Here is a 26,748-nt window from a genome sequence, read left to right as displayed (position 1 = left end):
ACTCTAGCTACACTTCATCCCTTCCTCCCTCTCACACAAATACATACACACTCTACTTTTACTCTATTGCCTTGTCTGCTTGTCTCTCTGCTTTCTCTCTCCAACTCTACTTGGCTCTATGAATCTGACAAACTGTGACAGCAAAGCAAGTACAGTCAGAGTTGTCTTTTCGAATCCTGTTCTCTAAACTCTCTCTGCTGCCCGTTCAGCTCTTTCCATGACCACAAGGATGACCTTCGCAAGCGCCTGTCCTACACCACCCACAAACTAGAGATGGTGGAAACAGAGTTCGACTCTACTCGGCAGTACCTGGAGACGGAGCTGCGTCGGGCCCAGGAGGAACTGGAGAAGTTCACAGAGAAACTACGCAGGTGTGTGTATGTGTGCTGGTCGTCTTTGTGTGTATGCATGTGCTGTCTAGAGTATCAACTGTATAATCCAGCCACCAGGAAGAAACCTACTGCTTGAACACCCACCAAAGTCAGGCAAGATGAAGAGGAAAGAAACTAATTTGAGCAACGTTTGAAAGCAAACATGATTATAGGGATAGCAGTCTCTTCCTAAAAGGTAGTTGTGCACTTTTTTGTACACACAAAATGTAACAAAAGTGTGAAAAATTATAGAGAGAGAGAAATTAGAGTCCCGCTTATTTTCTCAACTTCGCACACCCGGCCAATTGCAATGTGCGAAGGTGAGAAAATGGGAATGAGAAAATGGGCATGGTTGTTGGATTGTCGGTTTTAGAAGCGGATGCACCCAATTTTTCAGACACTATTTGACAGGCTGGTCTGATTAGTCTTGTCAAAAGGACTGCAGTGTTGTTATCATTTCATGTAACATACGCACAACATTCATCCATATAGGAATGGATGTAATGCAGATGTTTTTGAAGTGACCCTTTTATATATGCTGAAGAAAGATAATGAATATTGATATTTTTCCCCCTATATAGCTTCCGTGGCTATGAAAATATGCCTTATTAACATATGGATATTTCTGTTTCCTCAAGATGTTGCATGCACCAATTTACCTTATTTCCATGGTGCTACGGTATTTGATGATTTATTTAGCATAAAGGTATATATGAAATTTTTGTGATGCTTTTTTATATACTTGATGAAGGTAATTTAGACTGAAACAGCAGTAAGAAATACCAGAAGTGAGCAGGATTCACTTTTATTCAAATTCGGCTCCCATGCAACACACCTGTCACAAAATGATGTGTGTGAAAATATCGTTCTTTCAGTTATTTCACAAGTCTGACAAAATGCATGCAAGCCTTTGCTTGTTTACTTTACTGTAAGCAAGAACAAAACCACAACCAGCATGGGATGAAGTGAATCACTTATATCATGGCCTCATGCCAGTAATGTATTCCTTCATGCTTTTAGGCAATGTGCTCTTTAAAAACAACATTGTTTTGGCACTATCTTTGAGAACTTTGGAATAACTCTTAATTTATTATTTCAAGAAGCTGTAGCCTTGTAACAGCTGAAGCTACTAGCCTTCTAGCTATGAGTTTTAATTCAGCAGCGTGATGATAACCTCAGAGCAATGAGATTATCTACAAATAGTGCAAACCCTCTGGTCAGGCAGAACAGAGTGTTCTCTGTGGCAATGATATTTAAAAAATGTGATAAATATGCTAGTCAAATAAACTTGAAACTCTTTCTTGAAACTCATCTCTGGCCAGAAATTTGGAAACTTGGACAGCATGCACGAGGCATTTGCGTGTGCTCAGGGGACTTTTTCGCCTTGAGTCTGATCCTCTCAGGCTGTGCACAAATCCCATCTTTTTTCTTATGATTGGCAGAGCCCAGCCGCCGCCATTAGCCTAATTTTAACCATCTGTTTGATTTGTAAAGCTTGTTGAAGACAGGAAGCGCTGCCTGAAGGTTCAGGTTCATATAAGAAACAACAGTCCCTCCTCTTTATGCTCCTCACAAATGAGGTACAGCATTAAGTGCAGCCACTCATAATAGCAGATTTGACCGCAGCTGTTTGCTCTCCATCAATCTGTGAACCACTCTCCTCTGGTGCCACTCCTTCATTCTCATTTACACTCCTCAAATCTCTTTCAGGTCTTTATTTCATGATTTGTCTTTGCTCTTTGTCTCCACTGCCCACACTCTTCATATATCTGTCTGGTTAATGGAGCCATGAATGCTGGTTTATCAGCACTCTCTTAGGGCCCAGAGCTAATGTGAAAAATGATTCTGAACTGAGAGGTGACATGATAAAACATCAGGAGGTTAACAAGCAGAAAGTCTGGGTCCTGTTCCATTAAACATCCCTTCCAGACATGTTTTAAGATGTATATGAAAATACTTCACTTTGAATAATAATTTGTGTCTGATATGGTTTTGCCATAAAAAAAAAGTTTAATTATCTTAAAGATTTTCCTACTTCACTGTATTGTCCAATCTTAGTGTTTGTGCACTGGAGGCTTCAGGTTTCCACATCACACTTGTGTAAGTTGAATACTGGACAAAACTATCTGTGAATTCACAAATCATGCTCGTAGGCCCACACCCCTTCAAATCAGATTTTCAGTGAGCACAGAGAAACTTTCCGCTTTCAGCAGATGAATGTGAACAGCCTTCCAATGTCAAACTCTGCACATACATCATTCTGCACAGTGAAGCACAAAGCTTACTAATGCACCAAAAGTATACCAAAGAACAATAGTGATGAGAGAAGGAAGTGATGATGAAAATATAACTCAAAAACAAGAGGGGGAATTTCAAGAAAGGAAGGAAAAGGACACATTTAAAATGAGTCATCGCTACAGCTCTGCTTATGCATGTTTACTGATTTCCTTTCATAAAATATTTAAAGGCTTAAACTTTTTTTATGATCACATAATATTTTTTTTCTCAGTAACTCCTGCTGCGGTGCTTAAACATATCATCAACCCTTTTACAGTGTATTAGCTCAGCAGATTTATATCCTGAGTGATCTTCAAATCTGACTCAGTACTTAAAATATCCCACAAATCCCCTCTGAGAGCCTCCGTCAGGGTCCTGATGGTTTAATTTATTTATTTCTCTGTCTGAATTTATGTGGAGATTACTGCCATTTATTGAGGTTTATGAACAGTAAAACACTCTTTAGTCATGTCATATGTTGTGATTTTTTTAACGGCACGCAATTGTTTTCTATTCTTTCAGGATCCAGAGTAGCTATGCGGCTCTTCAGAGGATCAACCAGGATTTGGAGGACAAGATGCACAGGACGGTATGAGATTCATGCTGAAGTGTTTTCACTCTGCACTTTTAACTTCACATGGCTGAAACTATCACATCAGTTTCAAACGAAAATGTAGCACAAATGCAGCTAAAATCATATCTTGATTTGTAATGAGAAGATGCAAAATCACAGCAGAAGTTATCTCAGGGCACTTTTCACATAGAGCAGGTCTAGACTCTAGAAACCTCGAGCAGAACCGGGCTCCAGGTGGGCGGCCATCTGCCTTGACCAGTTGGGTTGAGAGAGGTTGAAAGAGGGAGGGGGAGAGGGGCGAGAGACCCAGAACAATAATCATAACAACAACAACAATAATATTAGAAATATGACTAGTAATAATAATAGCAGGCTTAGGCGTCAAGCAGGACCACGGCATCACGGGATCCTTAACCATGACCCATGGAAGCTTTAAAGCACAAAAACTCCAGGGAAGAAGCCAAGTTAGTAACATGCATTATTGGTACATGAATGCATACAGATGGAGAGGGGGAAGGGGAGAGAGGAGCTTGGTGCATCATGGGAAGTCCCCAGGCAGTCTAGACCTTTAACAGCATAACTAGGGGCTGGTCCAAGGTGACCAACAGTCTAAGAGTAATAGGGTACTATTACCCCACTAGAACATTGAATAGTATTAGATTAAAATGTGAAGTAAATATAGGCAGCTGTAAATATGCTGTAATTGATTTAAGTATCTTTCTCAGTAGTGATGTACTTATACAGTAGAAAAAATGGTGGGAAATAACTAAGTATATTTACTCAAGTAATGTACAATTTTGAAGTAGCTGTACTTAAGTATTTGCATTTTTGCTATTTTATACCTGTACTCCACTACATTTTAGAGGGACATATTGTACTTTTCCTTCTACTGCATTCATCTGAAAGTTATAGTTACTTTGCAGATAAAGACAATACATGAAGCAGTTAAAATTATTTCCACCTCTACCAGCTACACCATTAAAATGCTACTTACACATTAAAGCATCAATAATTATAATCCAGTCATATAATTCTGCATAATGTTTTTTTTTACTTTCACACTTTGTGTACAATTTGCTGATAAATAAGTGGGTATTATTCTTTTCCTGGTATTTCTATTTTTATATATGTAAAGGATGTAAGTATAGATTTAAGTGGGCATCCTTCCAGCTTCTCCAATCTTTAGGTTGGGCATCACCACTGTGCAACTACATTTTCAGCTTCTCTCTCTCAGCTTTTATTTCCTGACCGCTGAGGTTGTTTGTATTGATATTAACAAGGAGTGCAGAATCCTAATCGTGTCTGTAAGTAGCATAGAGTTCTCAGCAAGACTCTCATAAAAGATGTATGAATGTGGCAGGGATTTGTGAACTCGACCACATACTTGTTCACATAGACACATACGCAGAGCTGAATAGCTTATGACCCGAAGCTCAACCTGGAACCATTTATTCGAGAATATGAAGTCCTGTAGTTACTAGGAAACCATCCCTTGGCTTTTGTATGAAACTCTTTTCTACTTTTTCCCAGTTGTTGAACAAAGACAGCCAAGGAAAAGTTGTTGTCTTGGCAGTAACTATTGCATCGGCTCTACACTTTGTACTCTGAACATCTTTTCAGTTAAATCCAATAGAAAAAAAGAAGTGTTAAAATGGAGTCAAAAAAGGGTAAAAGTAGGTTTTGAAAAGTAGCTTGAAAAGGAATTCTTGGAAAAGAAATGGCAGTAAATGCAAAAGAGTTGCCAGTTGCAGAAATATTTTTCTCTATTGTACTTTAGAAACTATAGAAACATGCAGTCTCCTGGGTAGTGTAACAATATTCTAAGTTATATCCATCTGTTTTTAATTATTCAACTTTGTTTCTCAGAAATTGTGTTTTCAGTTTGTTTGGGGCAAATGGCTACATGCATGAAGAGGAAGCCAATCAGAGGTGAAAATCAGAGCTGTAGCCATTTCAGAATTGTTGCACTTGGGAACAAAACACTGCACCATAGTTGCTGAATTCATTAAGAATTGACCAACAGTCTAAAAGTGAACAAATTTAAACTCCCAATTGTACAGTATTATCAGATGTTTACAATATTTAGCTTTAGCTCGCCATTAGCAGCACATCCACCAGAATTTACGCTTGGTGATTGAATGTTTCTTACTGAAATGCTCCATAGGAATTGTAGTTGCCGTCTCTACACACTTTTTTACTTGTACAGACTTTTAAATTATACAGGCCAGATGTTTTGCAAACCCGAGGAAACATTTTTAATGAATGCATTTACAAAGTCACAAAATGTTCATACAAAGTATTTCATTTGTTTTCCTACAATAACTGCTTCTGCAATATCTGCATGACAAATGTCTTTTTTATAGTTATGTTTAGGTGCTCACAGCACTTGAATAAGGTTAGGGAAAGATCATGGTCTTGGTTGAGTATTGAATAAGTCAACAGTCACTTTTGTTGCCAAAGACTAACCACACGGGATACTCAGGACACAAACCTCAATCTCCAGCATCAAAGTCCTGTGTGAATGTAATTTCTGGGTTCAGGGTTGCATTTTCAAACACAGTGCTCATTTTTTGTACTGATTACTCAACCAGGAAGGCCTCATGTCCATGCACTGCCCGGTATCATGCCAAAGCTGAAACACACTACCATGTCAGTGTCACATTTTGCCTCACCTAGGCATGAAAAGTACACACATGTACTACTGTCAAAGGCTTTTTTTTCCCCCCACGACTCTAACCCACACTCATTGCCTTCATTGGTTAGATTTGTTGGGGTTAGGGTAAAAATATCAGGGTCAGAGCCAATCAGAGGCAGAGTAGGGGCAGTTCTTTGCAGAATGCTGAATAAAATAACGCCTTTCAAAGCATGTTTCAAAGAGCCTGTGAAGTGGTGCAGTTCAGATTATATCTATATAAAGTGAATATCCATATCCTAACCTGCAAAAAGTGGATCTATTGGACCCTACTGCAGGAGACCGCTGTTAGCCTGCCATCTCCAACCACAAGTGTCGGGGCTTTTTAAAAAACGTAACTCCAGTTGTCGTGGTGTTTACTGTTGCCATGATGATGAACAATGCATAACTTTAAGGAAGTAGTGACTGTAACCCACACCACGTTTCAAGTGATCATTTTAACCCAAACCATGATCTTTCCCCAACCCTAACCAAGTGTTTTTTGTGCCTAAACCTAACCAGACCTTAACCATAGTGTTGTCACACCATAAAACCGTTGCCCACTGCTGTTACTGCATCTTCATACATGTATACTTTTCACACCTAGGCAAGGCAAAACGTGACACTGACAGGGTATCCTCTTGTGGACCGGCAGGTGTATTACACACTTTGGTGTGATACCGGGTTGCCATGTAAGCCTTAGGAGTGGTCCAACTGCCAGTCACCTAACATTGTATACACAAAAAATGAACACTCAACGTAATTGCCCACTTTGCAACTATGTACTGAGTAGGCATACACATTAAAGCATGTGGGCAATCATATCCCAAATCTTATTGTAAGTTGTTCTAGACAAAAGTGTCTGGCTAATGGATGTAATGTAATGTAATCTGCACCCACATGCTCAGATATAAATCAATGAATGCATTAAGTGTTTGGAGCCATGCTGAGAGGCCTTGGCCTCTGTTGAAAGAGAATATTACTGGAAAAGTGCCAGACTGGAGTTTAAAGCCAAAAGGCAGAGAGACAAAATATCAATAAACACACAAGCTTCAGATCCTCAAATACAGTGATCATAATAAATGACATAATGTTAAACTATGGTCACATAGTAGCAGATGATTTAACGCTGATGATGACGTTTACTGTCTTTGCTCTTTCTGTCTTTTGTCTAAGAAATGAGAAATCTACTATAATCGATCTGAACACACCTGTTTAGCAGCAGAACCACTCTCATCTCTCTCAAAGCAATTACATGATCAAAGACAGGGAGTGCAATCAATGTCTAAAGTAATTGGTCTTACCTGCCATTTAACCCTGTTAGAAAACTATTATAGCTAACTGCTGTTCTGGTCACCTCAGCAGCAGCTGTCCAATCACATCAGGTTGAGAGGTTCCCTGAGCATTTTACCCTCACAGCCTCCACTTTGGGACTTATCGGGCAAAATCAGTGCACAAGATGAGTTGGCACTACAGCGAGGTCCAGCCTTATGACTTACAGTATCTTGATTAAAGTGGATCGTAATCTCATCAGAAGTTTGATCCATGGGGCTAGTCTATCCAGCACACACTCTAATGGAAGAAGACTGTGTGAAATTATTAGTGAACCAGCAGCCAGTTGTGAGAATATTGACCCCCGTTGAGCTAAAGAGGCCTTTTTGCAGTCAACTGATTCTCATGGTGCATTTCACTTCCTTGTCCATTCAAATTCAGGAAAGGTAAAAGTGTTAAAGGGTTGTTGACAAAGCAGTCTCACCTCAAGGTCCAATTAGTAGCAGTTCTGGAGGTTTTGATCATACCACATGATCATCATCCATCATCATATTAAATACTTCTCATTCATGTTAGCTTAAAAGCTGAGTTTCAAACTTAATTCCTGACCTTGTAAACAGCAGTTAACACAATCTTACATCATGCTTCAATTAGTATTTAAAGGGTTGGTTCGCCCATATTACCTTCAAGGCCGGATTACCTTTTTAAAGGGCCTGAGGGCAAAAGTTTGGGGTTGGGCCCCTATTGACACCCTACCTTCAATCCCCATTTACTGCACCTAGTGCATTGTGTTTATAACCAGTCGCCTTCAATCATCCATTGAGTACAGTGCAAGTGCACACAGCTGGCTTCACATGGCAGCTTCATTATTTGCCCAGAAACTAACCCGTGCTCCTACGCTGGAATAATACTACCCAGCCTCAAGGTTTTCTGTGTGTCAGTTATTTTGTGGTAATCTGATTACAACAACGTACAACTTTGTTTAGGAATATGCACAAAGTCAGCACAATATAAACTAAAATAATTAAAGCCTTAAAACTAGATTTTGACTCTGGACCCTCTACAAACCAGGGCCATAAGATTACGCGGGAATGCAGTAGTTGACATTGTACTGTAGTGATAATGGTTTATCAAATTACCAAAATAATTTGATATACAGTGAACCTGGGGTTTTCGGGACCCCTGGACAGCTGCCTAGTTTTAATCCAGTCTTGCTTACCTCTTGTAAAGCCATGCAGACAGTTTTGGTTGTATTTGCCCAGGTTTAATATATCTCTGAGCTTTCATTGTATTGAGTTGGAGGCAATGGGATAATAAAAAATCTTGGAGACAGATATAAATTAGAAGCAAGTGAGAAGATGTTTTTGTAATTTGGATGAACTGACCCTTTAAAGTTAGTAATGTGAATAGTTATGTTTTGATTTGTGCTAGATAATGAAGATTTGCTGGTTGGATTTTCCTTTAACCTTGTGCATGGTGGTGGACCAGTGAGGTGTGAAAATTGTGATAAATTAACCAACATGTGAAATACAGTACATTTAGGGGACAGTTATCGGTCTTGGAGCATTTACAGCCTATTATTTGTGAAGTTCCAATGTAATCCTTCTTGCTTTGTCATGCCATGAATACACGGAGAGCTCAAAATGTCTTCCTATCATGGATCACTCCTCTCACACAGGCACATACAGTACACACTCTTCAGTGTATTCTAGTCATGTGAAAATGATTTTGAAAACTGTTGGCTTTTCAAAGGGATTGTCTGTCTAGCAGAGAGCTTCAGTGTAGCTAATCGGTCTTCATGGCAGGAGACAGTATGGGATTTTTTTTATTTTTTTTTTAGAGGCAGGCCTCATTGGGATTGCCATTTCTTTTGATGTCATGTCATGCAATGGCATTTCAAGGGGGAAATATGTTCCTTTGTAGAAGACAGCCTAGGCAGGCAGGCGGTGATAAAGGCAGCTCCAATCAAATCAGACACATAATTAAAAGTTCTGAGAAGAACTAGCAAGGTCAACTGAAAAGCAACAAAAAATAAAACTATTTTACAAAGAGCAACGTAAAAGATCAACACCTGGAAGAACTGACAGATACACGTTGAGATGACACTAGAGTAGTCGTACTCAATGTGGATCAAGAGGGAACTGTCTACGTTTTGATCTGCAGTTAGATAAACAGACGAACTGTCTGTCTTTACCTAAAAGAAAATCACCTTGCTGAAAATTAGATATAGCAGTGCCAGCGTTGAACTAGTTATAGCTTGGTGCCTGTGAGACTGTTTAGTAAGAGTTCAAATTAATCTTTCAGCCTCTTCTGAGACAGTGCTAATGTGAGTAGAAAATAAATATTTGCATGCAATTGTTAGTCAGGTAAGATTTTTGTCTGTTGTACCCAAACATACACGATACAGACTGTTCCTTTGAACATATCAAACTTTAAAGATGCTCCTAAAGAACACACACTGTATGACACTAGTCATAATTTAAACTAGAAATACAACTACATGCAGAGTAATACTATAATAGTCTATATTGCAGGGGTTATTTATATACAGTATAAGGAGCTGTCTGTGGTGCTGAAAATAATTATTTTTCTTAATACTCATAAGAGTCAGCTAACTAAATGCTGTCCTGGAACTGGCAGGAAATCAAGGTCTTACTCAATGACTGCCCTCCTAATAAGAATAATGTCCACTTAGGAAGTGTCACCACAAAGCACCGCTGTGCTGTGAATCACTTATAAACATTAATGAAAAATGGTCCAGAGTTATGTGTAATCAAAAACTGGAAGATAAAATTAAACATTACAGGTCCTTTTGGAGATCCAGAAGCAACACTAAGAAGCAATAAAATAATAGCATAAAGTATTAAAACACACACATATGTCCCTGCAATCACTCCGTATGCTGACACGTGGTCTCCTGCTCTGTTGGACGTCCAACAAATGTCTCCCATTTGCCCTTCACTGGGTGTTGAATCTTAAATCTGAGGTGTAAACTGGAAAGTTGGCAGTTTAGTCCAGTGACAGATTCTCAATTTCTTTTTTTTTATTGTGAACTGAGGCTTGGTTATTGGGGGGGGAGGGGACTCTGAATGACATGTTATGGGCATTTTGTCATTATTTTTCATATTTACAGCCTAAATAAGTAGTTGCTCAATTGAAAGTTTAATCAGTAGAATAATCAATAATGAAAAATGACCGCTAGTTGCATCATCTCCCAAGTGGCTGTATAGTAAATATTTGTTCTTGGTATACAGTATATTTGTATCCAGATCTATTAATCTATCGCCTGTCAGAACCAATCAGAATTATTTATGTGTTTATTTATGAAGCACAGAGGCTCGGTCTAATCTCTGGGGTCTCTGAACGGTTCTTTCTTGGCCAAACCTCTATAAAAAAACATTAATATGATCAATATGATTTGATTCAGGATCAATGCATTTTAGCTGCATAGTTTATCATGCGTGGCAATATCATCAGTAATTGTTTGTGCAGCTGATATCTATTTAATAAGGACATCTTACCATTTAAAAATTAAACATATGCTGGTGCTGTAGGCAGAATAGAAGAGAAGTTAATGTAATATGAAAGTTTCAGGTAATAAACAGGTTTGATTCAGTGTGGTCGGCGAACAGAGTAGTCATAGAAACCCGAGGCCGAGATCATGTATTGTTGTTTTTGAAGTTATATACCCAAACAAATGACCAAATAGCAAATAATGTCTTTCTTATCTGTGTTTACCAGTGTGAGAGGTGTTAGATGAATAATAGCCTGGTGAATATGGGACATGTGTGAGCTGTTGTGTCCGTGTGAATGTGTGCATGTACATCTCTATACGTGTTGCTCTCTGCTCTTCAGTGAGCAGCATCAAGGCCTGTCTGCAGTACAATAATTAATGCCATTAACACTACAGGCATTTATTATAACTCTTAAATGAAAAGTGCAAATTTACATGAGAGAGCAGCGTCATCATAGTGATGCGATACACGTAATTATTCACTCCTGATTCTGTCTTTCTAGAGCAGAAAAGCAGCCTGGCCGGTGAAGTTGTGCAAAACTATTCAAACTAATTTAATGATTTGTTAAAGATTCTGTTGATGACAAATGGCATAGTTTACTGTGTATTTACCAAAGACTGGATTCTTACATTACATTTTATTTATTTCATTCATTAGATTTCAGTATATGCTATGACAATGCAGGGATAAAAATCATCTGAGGTTATTTCATAACTTTTAATACACTCTTGATCAGTTATGTTAGCTATTATTTGTGTTTGTTGTGAACAGATACAGTAATGTTTTAAAGTCTAGTGATAGGAAAAGACCAAAACCAACAATGAATTGAACCTACTGACAAGTATTGCTTGTGTATTCAAAGCCTGACATACTGTGGCCTATTCCTCTGTGCCGTAGAGCTCCACTGTTGCCCAAAATGCATTAAAAACACATAAAGAAGCCACACTGGGCGACATGTTCCTTCATTACAATGGACATGGGGACTGCAGTTTATTGAGACAATGCCACACTCACTAAAACACCAAAATGCTACTTAATTCACGCCTGAAATTAGTCCCCACAGCATAGCTTGTGAATGTGATGCTTTTTGGCTTCTGCAAGGCATAAGTGCTTGTCGAAGAAAACTTTTACTCAAAATAAATAACTTAATTAAGTGGAGTAAATGTTGAATGTGATGGATTAGCTATATCCAGCGAGGTTCAATCTCTTCCAGTTTATATTCATAATGCACTGGCATGAACTGAATCCAATGGCTGCCTGAAAGGTACTGTAGAACAATCAATCAAATATATCTCACCCATATGAGGCACAAACTGAGGCTTACTTCCAGCTGTGAATATTGGTTTCACACCAGAAGTTGATCTGGACAGTAATCGGTTTGGGTCTTCCAGAGAATCTCTCTTGCCTCCATTGTCGATTTTAGAAATATTCTCCTGGTTTCTGAAAACTGTTATTCACAAGGTTTAGAATCTGCTTCGTGCAGAATAGTGGTTATCTTTGGTGTCTTGATTTGAAAATCCTCTTTAATGAGGTTAGAAAATCTAATTTGTTGTAACTGGAGTGTAGTTTTCTGCTTCCCTCAGTGAACCGCAGTCTTCAGTAATTGCGTCTCATGAGATTTAGGCTTCATTTGTTGTCCAGTGAAGAGGCAGAATCTCCAGCAGAATACGTGAAACAAATTGGGGTGTCTTGGAAAACGCTGGCACACATTTCACATTTTTTACACTGTGCACTCAATTCAATAAATCCTCCTGATCAATAATTGCAACAAGCTCTACAAGTTTTTTTTTCCCCCCCATTACAACCATACCTGCATAACAGAGGAGAGGACCCTTTGTTAGCTGATTTTAATGTGTCTTCACAGGTCACGGTAACCTTTTTGCTTTGAAGAAACTTGCATATATCAGTTGTCAAAAGGCAAAAACAAGAAGGGAGCAAGTTTCTTAGTTGCCATTTGATGAGAAACAATATCCCTCCTCCTCCACTGGGTCAATCTCCTAAGATATATCAGTTGTCAAAAGGCAAAAACAAGAAGGGAGCAAGTTTCTTAGTTGCCATTTGATGAGAAACAATATCCCTCCTCCTCCACTGGGTCAATCTCCTTAAGATATAATTTGCATATTAATTTTCCTTGATGCTGCTCTCTTTATATGTGTAGCACCAACTGATAAGAACGCCTTGGTGACAGCCTGTGTATCCAACACAGTGTGACTGGAGGAGATAGCAAAAAATCAGTGTGCACAGCTGTCATTCCTCCGCTGGCCATAACGCTATAATTAAAATCACACTTCCTCCCTTTCTCCAAAATACAGTGCAAGATCATGTTCATCATACCAAGCCTATTAAGATTGCTCCCTGTACATTTTTAATCTATAGGTACACTCTGTTTCCAATTTTACTTCTAATCATGTCCAAGTGGAGCATCAGTGTGTTAGAAGATCAAGAGATTAGTGGGTATATGAACGTTATCAAAGTCAGCAGCTATCGTGAGGAAAAAGTGAGTACTTCTGCCTTCAAAGTGCCGGATTATTTTTGAAACTGTACAACACTGTTTTCACAGCTTTTTACCACATACAGGGTCATTCTAGTTGGCAGTACATCACACATCACTCTTGGTTTGAAACATATTTATCACAAGAGAAATTTTGGCAGAAAGAAGAATCATGAATTAGAGCTAAACCTGTTGGATACTTTTAGACTGAAATAATGAAGGAAACGGACAGTATTGTGCTTTTTGCTAATATTAAAGCTGCACAAGTAAATATTTTTATATTCAAAACCTCTTAAATCACTGAGTCTGATGTGAAAGGTGTCACTCAAGTGACAAAACCACAGAAAATTATCAGCCGACTGCAATTCCCCTCAGTTCTATGAATCTATTTAGCATCTTTTAGCTTATTGTTTTTGTCTTATGGCCCGCAACTTTTTCCTGTTTCGATTCACTGCCACCACTCTCATCAATGTTGTTCTCAGACACAGCAGGCAGCTGTTTTCAGCGAGAAAGCTCTGACAAACCAAATGTACGCTACCTGTCCAGCACCAAATGGCACAGAGACAAAGTTAGCGGCTAGCTGGTGAATATAGTGGAGCATTTACAGTAGCAGCTAAAGAGCAAGATGTTTCCTTCTAGAGTTAGTGGAGAGCAAAACAGAGCTAAAAGGAGAGTGAATATTGGACAGAAACAGCAGTAGATGCAATTATACGTTACACACATATCAACTGCTGAGAAAGAAAATGTCTTTCATTCAATAAATTATCACGTTAACAAAGACCAAACAGGGAGCAATAACAGATTTGAGGTTTAAAATGCGCTAATGTAGTCATCCGCACAGTCAGAATCAAAAAAATATGAATAGAAATCCAGAGTAATGAGCTGAAGAAAGAGTGCAAGAGCTACATGTCTTGACAACTGATTAATAAGACCCTAACAGGATTGGATTTGAATATCAATGCTGGCCTATTGCTTAAACTGACATTAATTGCCACCTATTAGATTGGCTCTGCACCCCTGTATTTCAAAACAATCACTGCCATTGAGAGATTAGAAGAGAGAGGGGTGGGAGGCTAAGCGAGTGCTCAGAGCAGCATCATTTGTTAGCTGGTGCTGTGTGGCAGGTTTCACAATTACCAGTGTGTGTGTGTGTTTGTTTGTGTGTGACAGAGAGAGAGTATGAGAAAAACACAATTTCAGTTCTTCCAATAAGACCCCCTACTGGCCCCTAGAGGCTGCAATGGTAATTACACCTCACAATATGAAGATGGGATCAGAACGACCAACAAACTCAAGACTTGACATAACATATCGGCTCACGCAGTGTTCAGTCAGTAGTAAACAATCTAGAAGATTAGCTCGCAAGCAGAAGTGCTAGCTCAGCTATCCATGTCGGTCATGTGATCTCTCCTTGCAAGTCGTGGTTGTCCGTCAAGAGTCTCCCATCTTAGACCACCAGCACACTGTAGTGAAACTCATAATGTGTCCAAAGTGGAAAGGGTTCCTCTCCTGCTCAATTAGAGAGCAGGAATGTGCTCTGAAAATTACACTCCTATATGCTCGGTTCGATTTTGATGTTTCTTGTTTTGGCCAGGGTCAAGTAAAATCATTAGGGAACATCCTTAGGGCACCATGACCGCTGTGCCAAATTGCAGGACAATCTGGCCAATAGCTGTCAAGATAAAAGAGCTGGGCAGACAGAGCCACCATTCAACCAGCAGCACCATCACCATCATTAGGCTCCACTGTCAGTGGGGCTGTCACTGCCTAGCCTAGTGTCACTCCAGCAGTCATTTTGCATTACTTTAACAGTAATAACTGAAAATGGAACGAGCGTTTCATTTGTCTTTCTCTCTCTCTCCCTCTTTATTTTTCTCTTTCCTCTTTCTCTCCCCATCTATTTTTCTTTTTCTTCCTCCCAGAGTAATTGATATGATATGAGTTCTGGCAAGTGTAATCTTCTTTTAATTAAGACCTGCTGCTGGCACAGGGTTTTCAGACTGATAGTGACTTACGGCTCTCTTCCTCTCATTTTTCTTCCCCTCTTCTATCATCTTATTTTTCCTCTGTTGCTCCTCCAACTTTGGCTCACTCATCTTTCTCTTTTTATCTCAACTCTTTCCTCTCACCCTGTACCCCCTGTCCTTTTTTCTTATTATCTATTCTGTCTACCTCCACCATGTCTCCTCTTCTCCCTTGTCGATTCATTGTCCTGCACTGCAGTCCCAGCACCATGAAGAGGAAAAGAGAGCCCTCAGCCGGGAGATCATCGTCCTCAACAACCACCTAATGGAGGCGAAGATCACCATCAATAAACTCAGAGAGGACAACGTGAGTAATCAGGGCCACATTCTGTACTATGAGCTCCCACTGACATCCCAGCAGCACTGTTCATGTACCTAAAGCAAGGCTATTGCAACTCATTTGACGGTATCTGAACATTTTCTGTGATTTGAAGACATGCTCAAATTATTTTTTGTTTCTAGACCCACAAATTAAACAGTAGCATGGGTATTCAGGGCCACAGAGATCTGGGGCGGTTTCCTTCCTTGCCTGGTCAGTAATCCAACCTTGTTAGCACAGATTCAATGGCTGTCTTGGGAGACCGAAACGAATACTCTTCAGAAAAAGCTGTTTTCTCCTTATGGAAACACTTTCTCACTTTTTCTGTCACTTTGGCAGCCTCTTCTGTAGACCCACTCTCGCTAAAAGTCTCATATCTACTGTATTTCTGCAACATCCGGGATATTTGTGCTTCAAGGAGCCACAGCAGATAGAGGAATTAACTCTAAGCCACTGGGTGTTTTATAGTGATTATACTGAAATCAATGGGTATCCTCAGGGCTGCCAGAAGTTGGAGCTGAGGCTGCGTGGATCTGAGCACAGGAGCATGTGGCAATTTGGTGCCTCTCTTTCTTTGAAGTGATTTTACTGGTATATCTACTAGGGGCTCCAGGTCAGGTTAGATTTTCACTCTTTGGTCTATGGCAGTTTTTTAGCACTCCTGAGCTATAGAGTATTTTGAATCCCTCCGGATTCGGCCAGGCTGATTGGTGTCAAGGTTCATTTTGAGTGGGAGGAGAATTTGTCCCATCAGAGCCAGCAGCAAGGCAGACATTCAAGCTTTGAATTTACTGCTTATAACATGGGATAAAGAAAATAACATGCCTTAGATCTGACAGGAAAAACAAATACACAATATTGAATAAAATGTATTACATCTATTCACATATTCAGAGGATGAGACAGAAAAGCCACATTGCATCTCTTGAGATTTTGCCCTCATTTAAAATGTATACAGCATGACATGACCTCATCGTGAGACCTCACAAATGCTGGCTCGCCACCAGCTAGAACCAAAAAGCTGCAGGCTGACATTCCCCACCACACAACTCATGTTAACTAAGACATCACCGAGGTCTCAGAGATCTTTTTGAACCGTCCACAAAAACTACAGGGAGCGCCCGAATGTCCCCTGGCGACAAAATGAAAAGAAATAAAACGATTCAAAAAGCAGTCACTGTTAACTGGTGTGGGAGTCAGAACTGTCAAAGAGAAAGCTTTGATGTTATGGGTAGTATTGTCAGGGCTGTGGCGTTATAGAGGCACAGGGAGGCTACAGAGCAGCAACCACTGACCTTTATAAGTGGACGGATTTCACAGAGGGGGGAGAAGAAAAGAAAGACCGGCTTCCCACCCACATAAACACATGAATGCACAGACACACAGAAAAAACAACACGGAATAACTGAGCATCTGCTGCGCCAGTAGCCCTCACTCTGGTCTGAGATTTAAGTAAAAATCTAAAAACCATCCATTAAAGAGAGAAAGCACAGAGAAAGAGATAAATAATACTGCACTGGTTTCCTTGGCTGGAAGGTGCAGATAAGTGAACTTACTGTTTCAGACAACTCACAAACTGTACCAGGCAGATAGAAGATATATTACCAATGACAAAGTTCAGTGGAGTTATTAAGATCCTGCAAACCCCTGATGTCATCCTAGTGAAAAAATATAGCCCAGGTGAAAAATACTAATTAAACTCTACCAGTTTTAATTGATGAATTTGTTCCGTTCTATTTGACGGGCCACTAAATCAATGAATTGTGTTATCCAGTAGGCTATTTAACCCACTTTTCCAGCAGAATATTTATTCATTATACTTTTCATGATATACATTCATTTAGAAATTTCTCATAATTAAAAGATGGTTGCCACAGTAATGCCCGGCTTCTTGTTTTGTTTCCCAATGACCCATAATTAATTTATAATTGCTCCATAAATAGTAAATTGATATCTTTTATTTTTAGACATATTGTTGCTATTGTTCCACGGTAACATTACATCACTGTATCCTGCTATTATTTCCGCCCCAAGTCCCCCATATTTACAAAATAATTAAACCACAATAGAAGGCTGTAATCTAAAGCATTACAGATTTTTCCCAGAGGGTGATTGAACTCACAACACCTACTGGTCAGAGGCTTGCAGGAACCATCAGGCTGCAAAAATGAACGAGATTTCAAAGCATGAATTTAATGATGGATAATCTTTCTGTCTTTTACAGGATCTGTACAGGAAAGACTGCAACCTGGCAGCCCAGCTGCTGCAGTGCTCCAAGTCTCACTACAGAGCACACAAGATGTCTGAGGTGAGCTCCTCAACACTGCTGCTACAACTGCATCAATGAGTCAATTCAAATGTGTGCTGCAACAAAAAAACGTTTGCTGACTTTAAATCAATTTAAAACAATTTAAGTGGAAAATACTTTAATTGAAAAGATGTTACTTTTTTTTTTAATACTGTAAGTTTAGATAGAGTTATTAGTGTTTTACTTCCTCCATAATCGCTGAAATAGATGAAAATTAAGCAGTTTGATCATTGCTGCAGCTATCATTAAGGACACTCAGGTCATATCTGTTGTATTTTCTCTTGGAATTTGGGGATTTCATCAACCTCAGGAGGGTTTATATTCTACAATTAAAAGCGTTGATGTTTCACGGAAGGTATTTCACAGGCTGTTTCTAATATATTTAGACTTGATCTGCTTATATGTGACTACTTTTTAGGCCAAAAAATGAATTAATTAATAAAGAACCAGGGCTAGATGTAAATATCAGTGCCTGTACGTTAACTTACTTTGGGGAATACAAACATTTTCTCACCCCTTCCCTTTTTTTAAAGGAACAATATAAAAATCCTCCATGCATCAGTGTTACTGAGCTTGAGGGCTAAAACTCACTCATATTCATCATAGAACTTGTGCTGTTTATAATTAGTTTGCTAATGTGGTGGAAATTATGCATATATCATTCCTGTGATGGAGAGAGGTTTCTGCTGTTGTGTCCCATTAGAAGCCTTGGTGAGTGGTTTTCACTATAAGACAGAGTCAGTGCTCATGGCCTCTTCCAGCCCAGTCTCACATCAAAATGTTTAATGGCTACGTTGGTCCACAGTGCAAAACATAGCAGTTTCACATGGCTCTAAAATTGTAAGATGCCTTTTTTTTTTGGTCTATTCTATTTTATTGGTCTGTTTCCACATCACATGACTGTGAAGTTTCTGTTTGCAAAAAAAAACAAAAAATGGCTGCCATTCCTTTTATTCTCAGTGAAAAATGCAATATTTTCAGATAGTTTCAGCATTAAAATGTATTTTGACTACATTTCTAGTGAGAAATATGCATTAATTTTCATAATTTTCATTCAGTGAATATATATGATTTAGTTTGTCAGTTATTATGAAGATTTTTTCAGATTTTCGATCATTGCTGTGGTGGTTGCTATGGACGCTGAAACCAATTAATTCGGAAACCGTCTTTAAATATAGCATTTTCCACTGAGAATAAAATGAATGTCAGCCATTATTTTGTTTGCTTTTACAGACAGAAACTTGAGTCACATGATGTGGACACAGACCAACAGAAAAGAAGAGACCAAAAAAATCATAGGCATCTTACAATTTTAGAGCAATTATTGTGAAATTAATATGTTTTGCGCTGTGAACTAACATAGCTATTAAACATTTTGATGTGACACTAGGTTGCCTCTTCAGTCAGACTGATGAAGGTCTGCTGTCTGAAGAGCCATCTGTCTGTATCGCTGTGCATAATGAACAAAAGTATAACAAAAGTTATACGCTCCAACCGTGTACAGACACATTTGACCATTTAAATAATTAAATGTTCATTATTTATTATCAATGATTAAATAAATAGCACAACTATGAATGTAACTCTTAAAAGATATTTTCTGATTTTCTCTTTAGTCAGATTTTATCCAAATAAATACAGTGATGGATATGAGGCCAAGGAATAGAGGTAGACTGAACTAGCTTAAAGTGTAACTTCTGCTAAACAGCAGCCACTGTGGCCACAAATGACGATTGTGGGATGATGGTAAACGTTGAAAACGTAGCGTAATGCTAGCACAAGAAGAGAATAGTCATGAAGTCAGCAAACTGACTCAGTGATGTCCATCATACAACAATATTGGTCTTAAGTTTGCTAACATTAGTTTGTAAGAGGAAGAATGTTTTTTCTTCTTTTAAAAGTTAAATAGTATCACTTTAAATTCAAAAAAAGTTATAAAACGTGTGAAAACAAGTGAAAAGCTCTTCTAAATGTTGAGTTTAATGATTGGCAAATATTCTGAACTGATAACTTACAAAGTGAGGCAGAGGATTGCTAGAAGGCCTAAAAAAATGAGTGTCAGCCCCATCGTAAGCTATTAAAACCACTTATTTCAACAAATGGAACAAGACCTGTCGATTTGTATGCCATCACGTGGATTAAAACTACAGAACTGTGTCACTGTTAATTAAGATTTGCCTCAGATAGCAGCTAATGCTGAGCTAGCTTACTTGGAACACACACTGTATATTATCTTGTGTTCCCCCTACAGCCTCACCTACTTTCCATCTCTATTCCCTCTGGGAGAGGCAGTGGCTGCTAAAAATAGCCCTGACTTAAAAGATGCAGGTTATTTTATGCCGAGGCGAGCTTCTATTTCTTAACAAAGCTAAGTCAGTATTTTATCTTTTTTTCTATTCCCAGCTGGAGACCCAGAGCACTGGTTTAATTTGAATCTAAGCCGTTCCCTGTGGAACTGATGTGTGTTTGATGGTAGACAGAAGAAAGAGACATTGAGAAAAAGACAGAGAGAGAGAGAGAAAGAGAGAGAGGGAATGAAGGCTTTTTGGTTGAGAAGGCAGTGGAGCAAGAGGAGAAAGATGAAAGGATAAAGAAGTGGAGAAGAAGAGAGAGAGCTCAGTGTGGTAGGAACAGTTTCTACTGACCCTGACCAGCTTTAATAGGCACAAAGAACCAGTCTGTAATTGATGGGAACAGTTTTCTCAAACATGAGCCAATCAAACAGATTATATGTCTGTCCGTGTGAGTGAGAGAGACAGCAAGAGAGGAAAGGAGAGAGACTGAGAAACAGACAGGAGAGCAGGGCAGAGAATGTTTGTGTTATGTCCAAGAAATATAAGTAAAATATAGACATGTGAGCAATAAACTGAATTATTAATATCAATATCTACTGTATGTTTGTTCATCTTTACGTAATGATAAATCTTAGTTTAACAAGAAAAATAGAAAAAGGAACATATGACTGTGTTGGGAACAAAGCAGACAAATAAATAAATAAATAAATGTTGTGTTCAGCAATTTTCTGACGAGTTCATTAGAGAGGCCAAGTTGTGCAATTCCCCTGAGATACATGTACTGGTCTGGACTGTGTGTGCTTTGCAAGAATGAATTACTTTCTAAACCAGAGCTATAGATTAAAGTCCTTGAGGAGCAGCACAAAAAACACTTTTGGTGCAGAAACACACAAAAAAAACAGAATATGTTTGAGAAAAAGATTGAAGTTGGTTTTAGAAATAATTAAGAGAAGACTTTTAAGGAATTCTACATTTTTTCATTCTTCATTGTATTCAGCTTAATCTGAAAAACAGCACCTGTCCCAATATACCTCTGTTTACATTTTTGTTTTAATTTCCAATCTTAATCAAGCTTTCTTTTGTCTCTCTGTGTGTCAGCTGCCGCTGGATTTCCAGGAACGCATCAGTTCCCACATGGAGAAACATAATCGGGGCAGTGGAGCCACCATGGCAATGTGCCATTCCAATTACTCTGACGCTGTGCCCACATCCATAATTGCCAAGGTCCTGGAAAAGCCCGAACCAGGAAGCAGTTGCCCTGTGACACGCTCACCCAGCCCGCTGCCACAGGATGGAGACTTTCTAACGGGAACAGGAAGCACTGATCACCTGAACCGCCGCATCGCATATAAGACCTCTGACTTATATTGCAGCGACACGGCCCTCTACTGCCCCGAACGCTGGCAAGACACAGAGCGCAGGCAGAGCATCGACCTCCATGGCACCGGGCTGCTTCAGCTTCATGCCCAAAACTCCACTGACAGCAACCCAGACGAGGAGGCCTACCACTCTGGAAGTTTCTCCCACCATGAGCCCCCATCCTCCTTCCACCACCATGATGACTTTGGTACTGGCAGCCTCCCTGCCTCCAGTTCCTACTCTAGCTTCAGCCTTGCATCGGATGAGAAGGGTGGAGTTAGTGGTGGGTGTGGGCCCACTGCCAGCAGCACCTTATCCTCTTCCCATCAGGGTCTCTATATGAACTGGCAAGATGGTGGCAGTGGGGACTATGAACGTAAAAGCATGTCCTCTTATGATAAAGACAGCCCAAGCTTCCCCAAGTCCCACAGCATCCAGCACATGGTGACACCCAGGAGCCCGCAAAAGGGCAACTCACCAGCATACACACGGACGGCTTCATGCTTCAGTGAACCATACCACTCCAGCACCCCTCGCCTGGCCTCCTCTCACAGCATGGGGTCCACAACTGGGTTAGGCCAGGCACACGGCGGAGCTCTGGACAGCAGAAGTGACATCCAGGTCACTGAGGACGACTTGAGCAACCGCTGGAGACAGCTCAGTGTGGAAGACATCAACACGTTCTCATCTTCCTATCGTAACGTCACAGGGCGGGTCTCTCCGTACAGTTTCTCGGAGCGCCACTTTGCCATGGGCCCCTCTGGTAAGGCCAAGGGGTCTATCTACAGCAGCTTCCAAGAAGGAGACGACGTCTTCCACAGCCGGGTGCTGGACCAGTGTTTCGCTGTGGGTCCCCCTTCGCCCAGCCGCAGTCCCAGTCATCCACCAGTGGAGCATCGCAAACAGGAGAAAACCTCTGTGCTGTACAGAGCCAAGGAGGACAGTCAGGACTCTGAGTGCAGTCTGTTCCTCTCAGGGAGCTCTAAGGAGAAGGAGAGCAGTGGGGGAGCGACGGCAGCAAGCAGTGCCAAGAAGGACTACGTCAATCTGAGTGCAGACAGCTCGGCTGAGTCCTTACACCAAAGCTCCCTAGAAGCCTCCAGTCTTCAGCACTACCCCAGCCCCAGGCCGAGCGTGCGGCCTCGCCCAAGTTCCAGTTCTGCTCTCAGTGTCGGCCCCGCACTCCCAAAGAAGACCTCCCCAAGATACCAAAAATTTGGCAGCACAGGGCTGACGAGGAAGGACAGTTTGACCAAGGCACAACTATACGGTACACTGCTGAACTGAGCGGAGAAAAAGAGCGTTTCATTTTATGCATGACGATGATGATTCCTAATTTACTGTACTGTACTGTATGTCTCAAACGTTCCCTGCAGCAAACACATACTTGGTGTGATAAGGGTATTAAGATGTTGTTGTTTTATGTATCTTAGCCAAGGCACGTTTCATGCAGTCTGCAACACTTTTTTCTATTGTATGTCATGATACGGTGTAGCTACCTGAGACCAGCTATTCAGTATGCTTTCTTTCAAATGATAATGATGATAATTAGAGCCACTGGGATGAAACCAAGAAACACAACACAGACCATGAACTTACTGTGCTGTCTTTGGTGTTAAGTACTGTTAGTAAAACCAGCAAAAGACCATTCATTCCTGTTCTAATATATACAGTATAGATAATGGACTAAAGCGTGTATAATGGGATGACTTAATTACTCATGTTTGGGAGAGGGAAGGTTATTCATTATGTATTGTGGACCCTGATGAATGCAAGCAGTAAAAAAAAGATTTATCCATTTTCTATTTTCCCCTAAACAAAATGCTTGCTGTACAATGCATACAAATCAGATGGAAAAACACATTTCCAGCAAATTTGTTTCTCATAGGGACATTATCTGTAAGCACCAGTTACTAAATGGGATGTTTTATTAACATTTTGATGCATAACAGATATTTAAAAAATGTATTTTATTTACATTTCCATGTAATATTCATAGCGAGTTTTCAACATTTTTAATTAGAAACTTAAATATCACTGAATTGGTTTACTGAAATAATAGTATCAAAATAGCCTAAAAAATATATACCAGATGTGATGATTTGTACAAATTGTAGGCTTTAGTCTTGAAATGTTTAAATTAAACACTAATAATATATAATAACACCGTGAGGATTCAGATATGAGCTGCAAGATTTTTAACATTACTGAGATGGAATTATATATAATATATAATATTTTTGTATCAAAATGAGATCATGAAATCTGAGGCTGTACTGCACAGTAGTCGCCCTCATACCAGGACACTTGTGAAATTGCCTTAATTCTGTTCAGTGGACAGAATGGTCTCCTTTACAGCATCTAACAACTGTGTACATACTGTATATCTGCTGTATTGTTACTCTACATAAACACTACTGTTACTGTGTTTTTCCTGTTTGAAGTAACACACAGGGCCGGTTTCTTGGAGAAGGATTAAGTCTGTTCTTACAGTAGAATAAAACTTTTTAAAGTAGAAAGAAACTTTTTAGTGGATATGTCCATTGATGATTTGTTTTAGTGAAAGATGAGGCTTAATCCCTGTCTAAAAAAACGGCACACAGAGTATAACTATTGGCCAAGTTTTTTCTTGCTTTTTTTTTTTTTTTAAAGAGTCTTTTTGGCTTTTTTGGCTTTATTTGCCAGCCAAGAAAGACAGGAAACATGTGGAGACGGAGTATGACATGTACAAAGGTCCCTAGTTGAATGTTGCAGTAATGTAGTATGCACCCTAACTATTAGGCTGCCCAGGCGCCCCCCAACCAAATTTCTACCCTGACGCAAACTGTTGGCACAAGTTATATGACTGTTACAAACCAAGACAAAATCGATGCTTCTTCTAGTGCTTTTTAGAAAAGATAAATTGGCAAAATTCTCCAGGCAAGCTGGCAGTTCTGAATTGTATGCGCTTCAAGTTTACTAAAAAGATAACAAAATGACTGATTAAAGACAAAAATGTACAGTCAATGTGTTTTTAAACCAGCATGCTCAATTAGGCTTTTTTAGCAGTGAAATAGACAAAGCGTGTATATATAAGTACATAGAAAGTGGCAAAGACATGCTGTCCTGTTGGTGAATCAAACAAGCTAAATCAGACCCCGCCTTAAGTTAAACAAACTCTGCAGTAAGGTTGTCAAAGTTAAAATGCTCCAATTTTTGTGCACCCTTTGGCAGGATAGAAATTCAAGGATTTTTCCTGCCTGTGTAGCTCTACAGATCTGAGAGGAATGGCGACAGGGATAAGCTAAATAAAGGGAACTCTTCTTTGCCCTCAAGTAGTTATGGATGGATTTTTTTTTCCAGTAGGCCATGCTTCTACCTCTCCCATTCCTGCAGATCTGGGAATTGGCTTAAGGCTGTTTTAAAGATTTTAAAACCGCATCTCTTCCTCTTTTTAACCATGTCATGTTTATTAAGGTGAAACTGCATCAAACCTGTGATAAGTCTCCAATCATATGCTTATTTGGTATGGTGTATATGAATCTTAAGGGTAGAAAAGATATGATCTTTGAAAGGATATAAGGTGTTTTTGTTGAGGACATAATGTATAAAAATTGATATAGATGCTACATACACTACTGTTATTACGCTATTTTTTTATCCACTTTCAGTTGATTATATTTATTGAATGTTTTGACCCCCGAATGATGAGGCTGAAGCGGTTCTGTCCTGTCCTACCTCCAGCCCTGTTCCAGGAACAACAGGCCAGCTGTCTAAATGTCAACGTTTGTCTGTCTGATGCATGGTTATATATTTTTGCTGTATGTTTATTTACTTAATAAAGATGGGTGTTGGGAAATACATCACAGACTTCCAGGGGTATTTTTTTTAACATATTTTATTTCTGAGATTTTTAGTCCTTAAGTTCTGTACAGATTTACTATTACTATTTTTTGCAATTACAACTGGGACTGGGACGTGTTTTTAAAACACCATCACCACTCCCTCGACTGATTGTAGCCTCTATGCGTTTTCGGCTTTGTAAAGACTCCCTTTGGCTTAATTAAGTTTTGTTAGGTTTTATTGATTTCAAGGTTTTTTTAATCAGGTGACAGGGAGATGATTTTTCCTAAACTGCCATACTCATTGATGTGTGGATTGGAGTTGTCAGAGGTATTTTCCCATTTCACCAAATGTTCTTCCTCATGCTCCTAAACAGCCAAACAGTTAAAAATGAACACTTTGTTTACTTACCTGTCAAAGAAGGCCATCTTCAAAGAGATATTTCCTGAAAAGTTTACCCTTGTTTTCTGCTGTTGCTGGTCTCAAGTTTATTCCTTAATCACTTCTGAGAATTGTTTCATCCTCTCTGATTTGTTTGATAGTAATGATCTTCCATTCTTGACTTGCGAGCCGACTACAAACAGCACAAAACACATATGAACTGCAACAAATAGCAGTTTTCACCAATGAGTTTAAACACTTCAACAATGGGAAGTGTGTATTCACTTCACAAATTGCTTAGTGGTCGATTAAGAGAATAACATTCTTAATTTAACTGTTATTAACTGTAGTATAAACATCCGCAGGGGCTGGATCAGTGCCAAACAGTTAAGTGTATTTTAAGGAGTGTTCTACAAGAGACTGAATAAAGATCATAAGCATCTGTCTGCACTTCACCGACTGCTCTGTTGTTGACTGGCTGGATTTTAAGAAGCACCTGGCAATGCTTTGACAGATGTCTGCACATTTTTTTAGGTCTACGCTTGTCTCTCTGTGAGGCTCTTAAGTTTTCAGTGTGAAAAGAAATGTCATATCAGAGCCAGCAAGAACAAAAAGGAACAGAGGAAAAGTGATGTGTATGCAGAACGTGGAATGAAAAACACGACTGATTAGAAAATGCCCAAAGACATTTCTTTCTTTTTGTTTTGACAAAATCTTCAAGAAAATTGTGATGATGAAGTTCCTTAACGTATCTGGAGCGGAAAGCTGACTATAAAGGCATTGAGGTCGCGTGTATGTGTGTGGCATACAAGATATTAGACTACTTTCCCTCCACCTACCACTTTGGATGAAACTCATAGCAATAGTTCACTTTGAAATGTTAACTGTGAAGAAACTTCCTTTGATCTAATGCAGAGTAATTTAGCTTGACTTCATCTAACCCACAGGAGATTACAGGATGTTAAAACAATGCAGGATGGGCCAAACCTGAATAACATTTTTACAGTTAAGATTTACACGATAGTGACCGTTGTTCTTGTGCCAATATGTAATTATCAGTGGGAATGAAA

At 39.4% G+C, this 26,748-nt stretch overlaps 1 protein-coding gene across 1 annotated transcript; it reads left to right on the top strand.

Annotated features, from left to right (window-relative positions):
* Positions 1 to 25,317, top strand: LOC137200103 (brain-enriched guanylate kinase-associated protein). Its single transcript, XM_067614780.1, has 5 exons — positions 1 to 371; positions 3,171 to 3,237; positions 15,395 to 15,502; positions 17,739 to 17,822; positions 21,215 to 25,317. Exons 1-5 carry the CDS (start codon positions 274 to 276, stop codon positions 22,760 to 22,762), a joined length of 1,905 nt encoding a protein of 634 aa, XP_067470881.1. The 5' UTR covers positions 1 to 273; the 3' UTR covers positions 22,763 to 25,317.
* Positions 25,318 to 26,748: the final 1,431 nt, after the last annotated feature.

Source organism: Thunnus thynnus, chromosome 16, assembly GCF_963924715.1.
Source record: "Thunnus thynnus chromosome 16, fThuThy2.1, whole genome shotgun sequence".
NCBI lineage: Eukaryota > Metazoa > Chordata > Actinopteri > Scombriformes > Scombridae > Thunnus > Thunnus thynnus.
Note: the sequence above shows the minus strand (reverse complement) of the source record. Positions and strands in the feature narration are given on the sequence as shown.

Bases quoted from the DNA above. Each gene is read 5' to 3' on its own strand.
- LOC137200103 (XM_067614780.1), top strand. From the start codon at position 274: ATGGTGGAAACAGAGTTCGACTCTACTCGGCAGTACCTGGAGACGGAG. The intron at 3,238-15,394 runs GTATGAGATTCA...CCTGCACTGCAG, and splicing joins AGGACAAGATGCACAGGACG to TCCCAGCACCATGAAGAGGA. The intron at 17,823-21,214 runs GTGAGCTCCTCA...TCTGTGTGTCAG, and splicing joins GAGCACACAAGATGTCTGAG to CTGCCGCTGGATTTCCAGGA.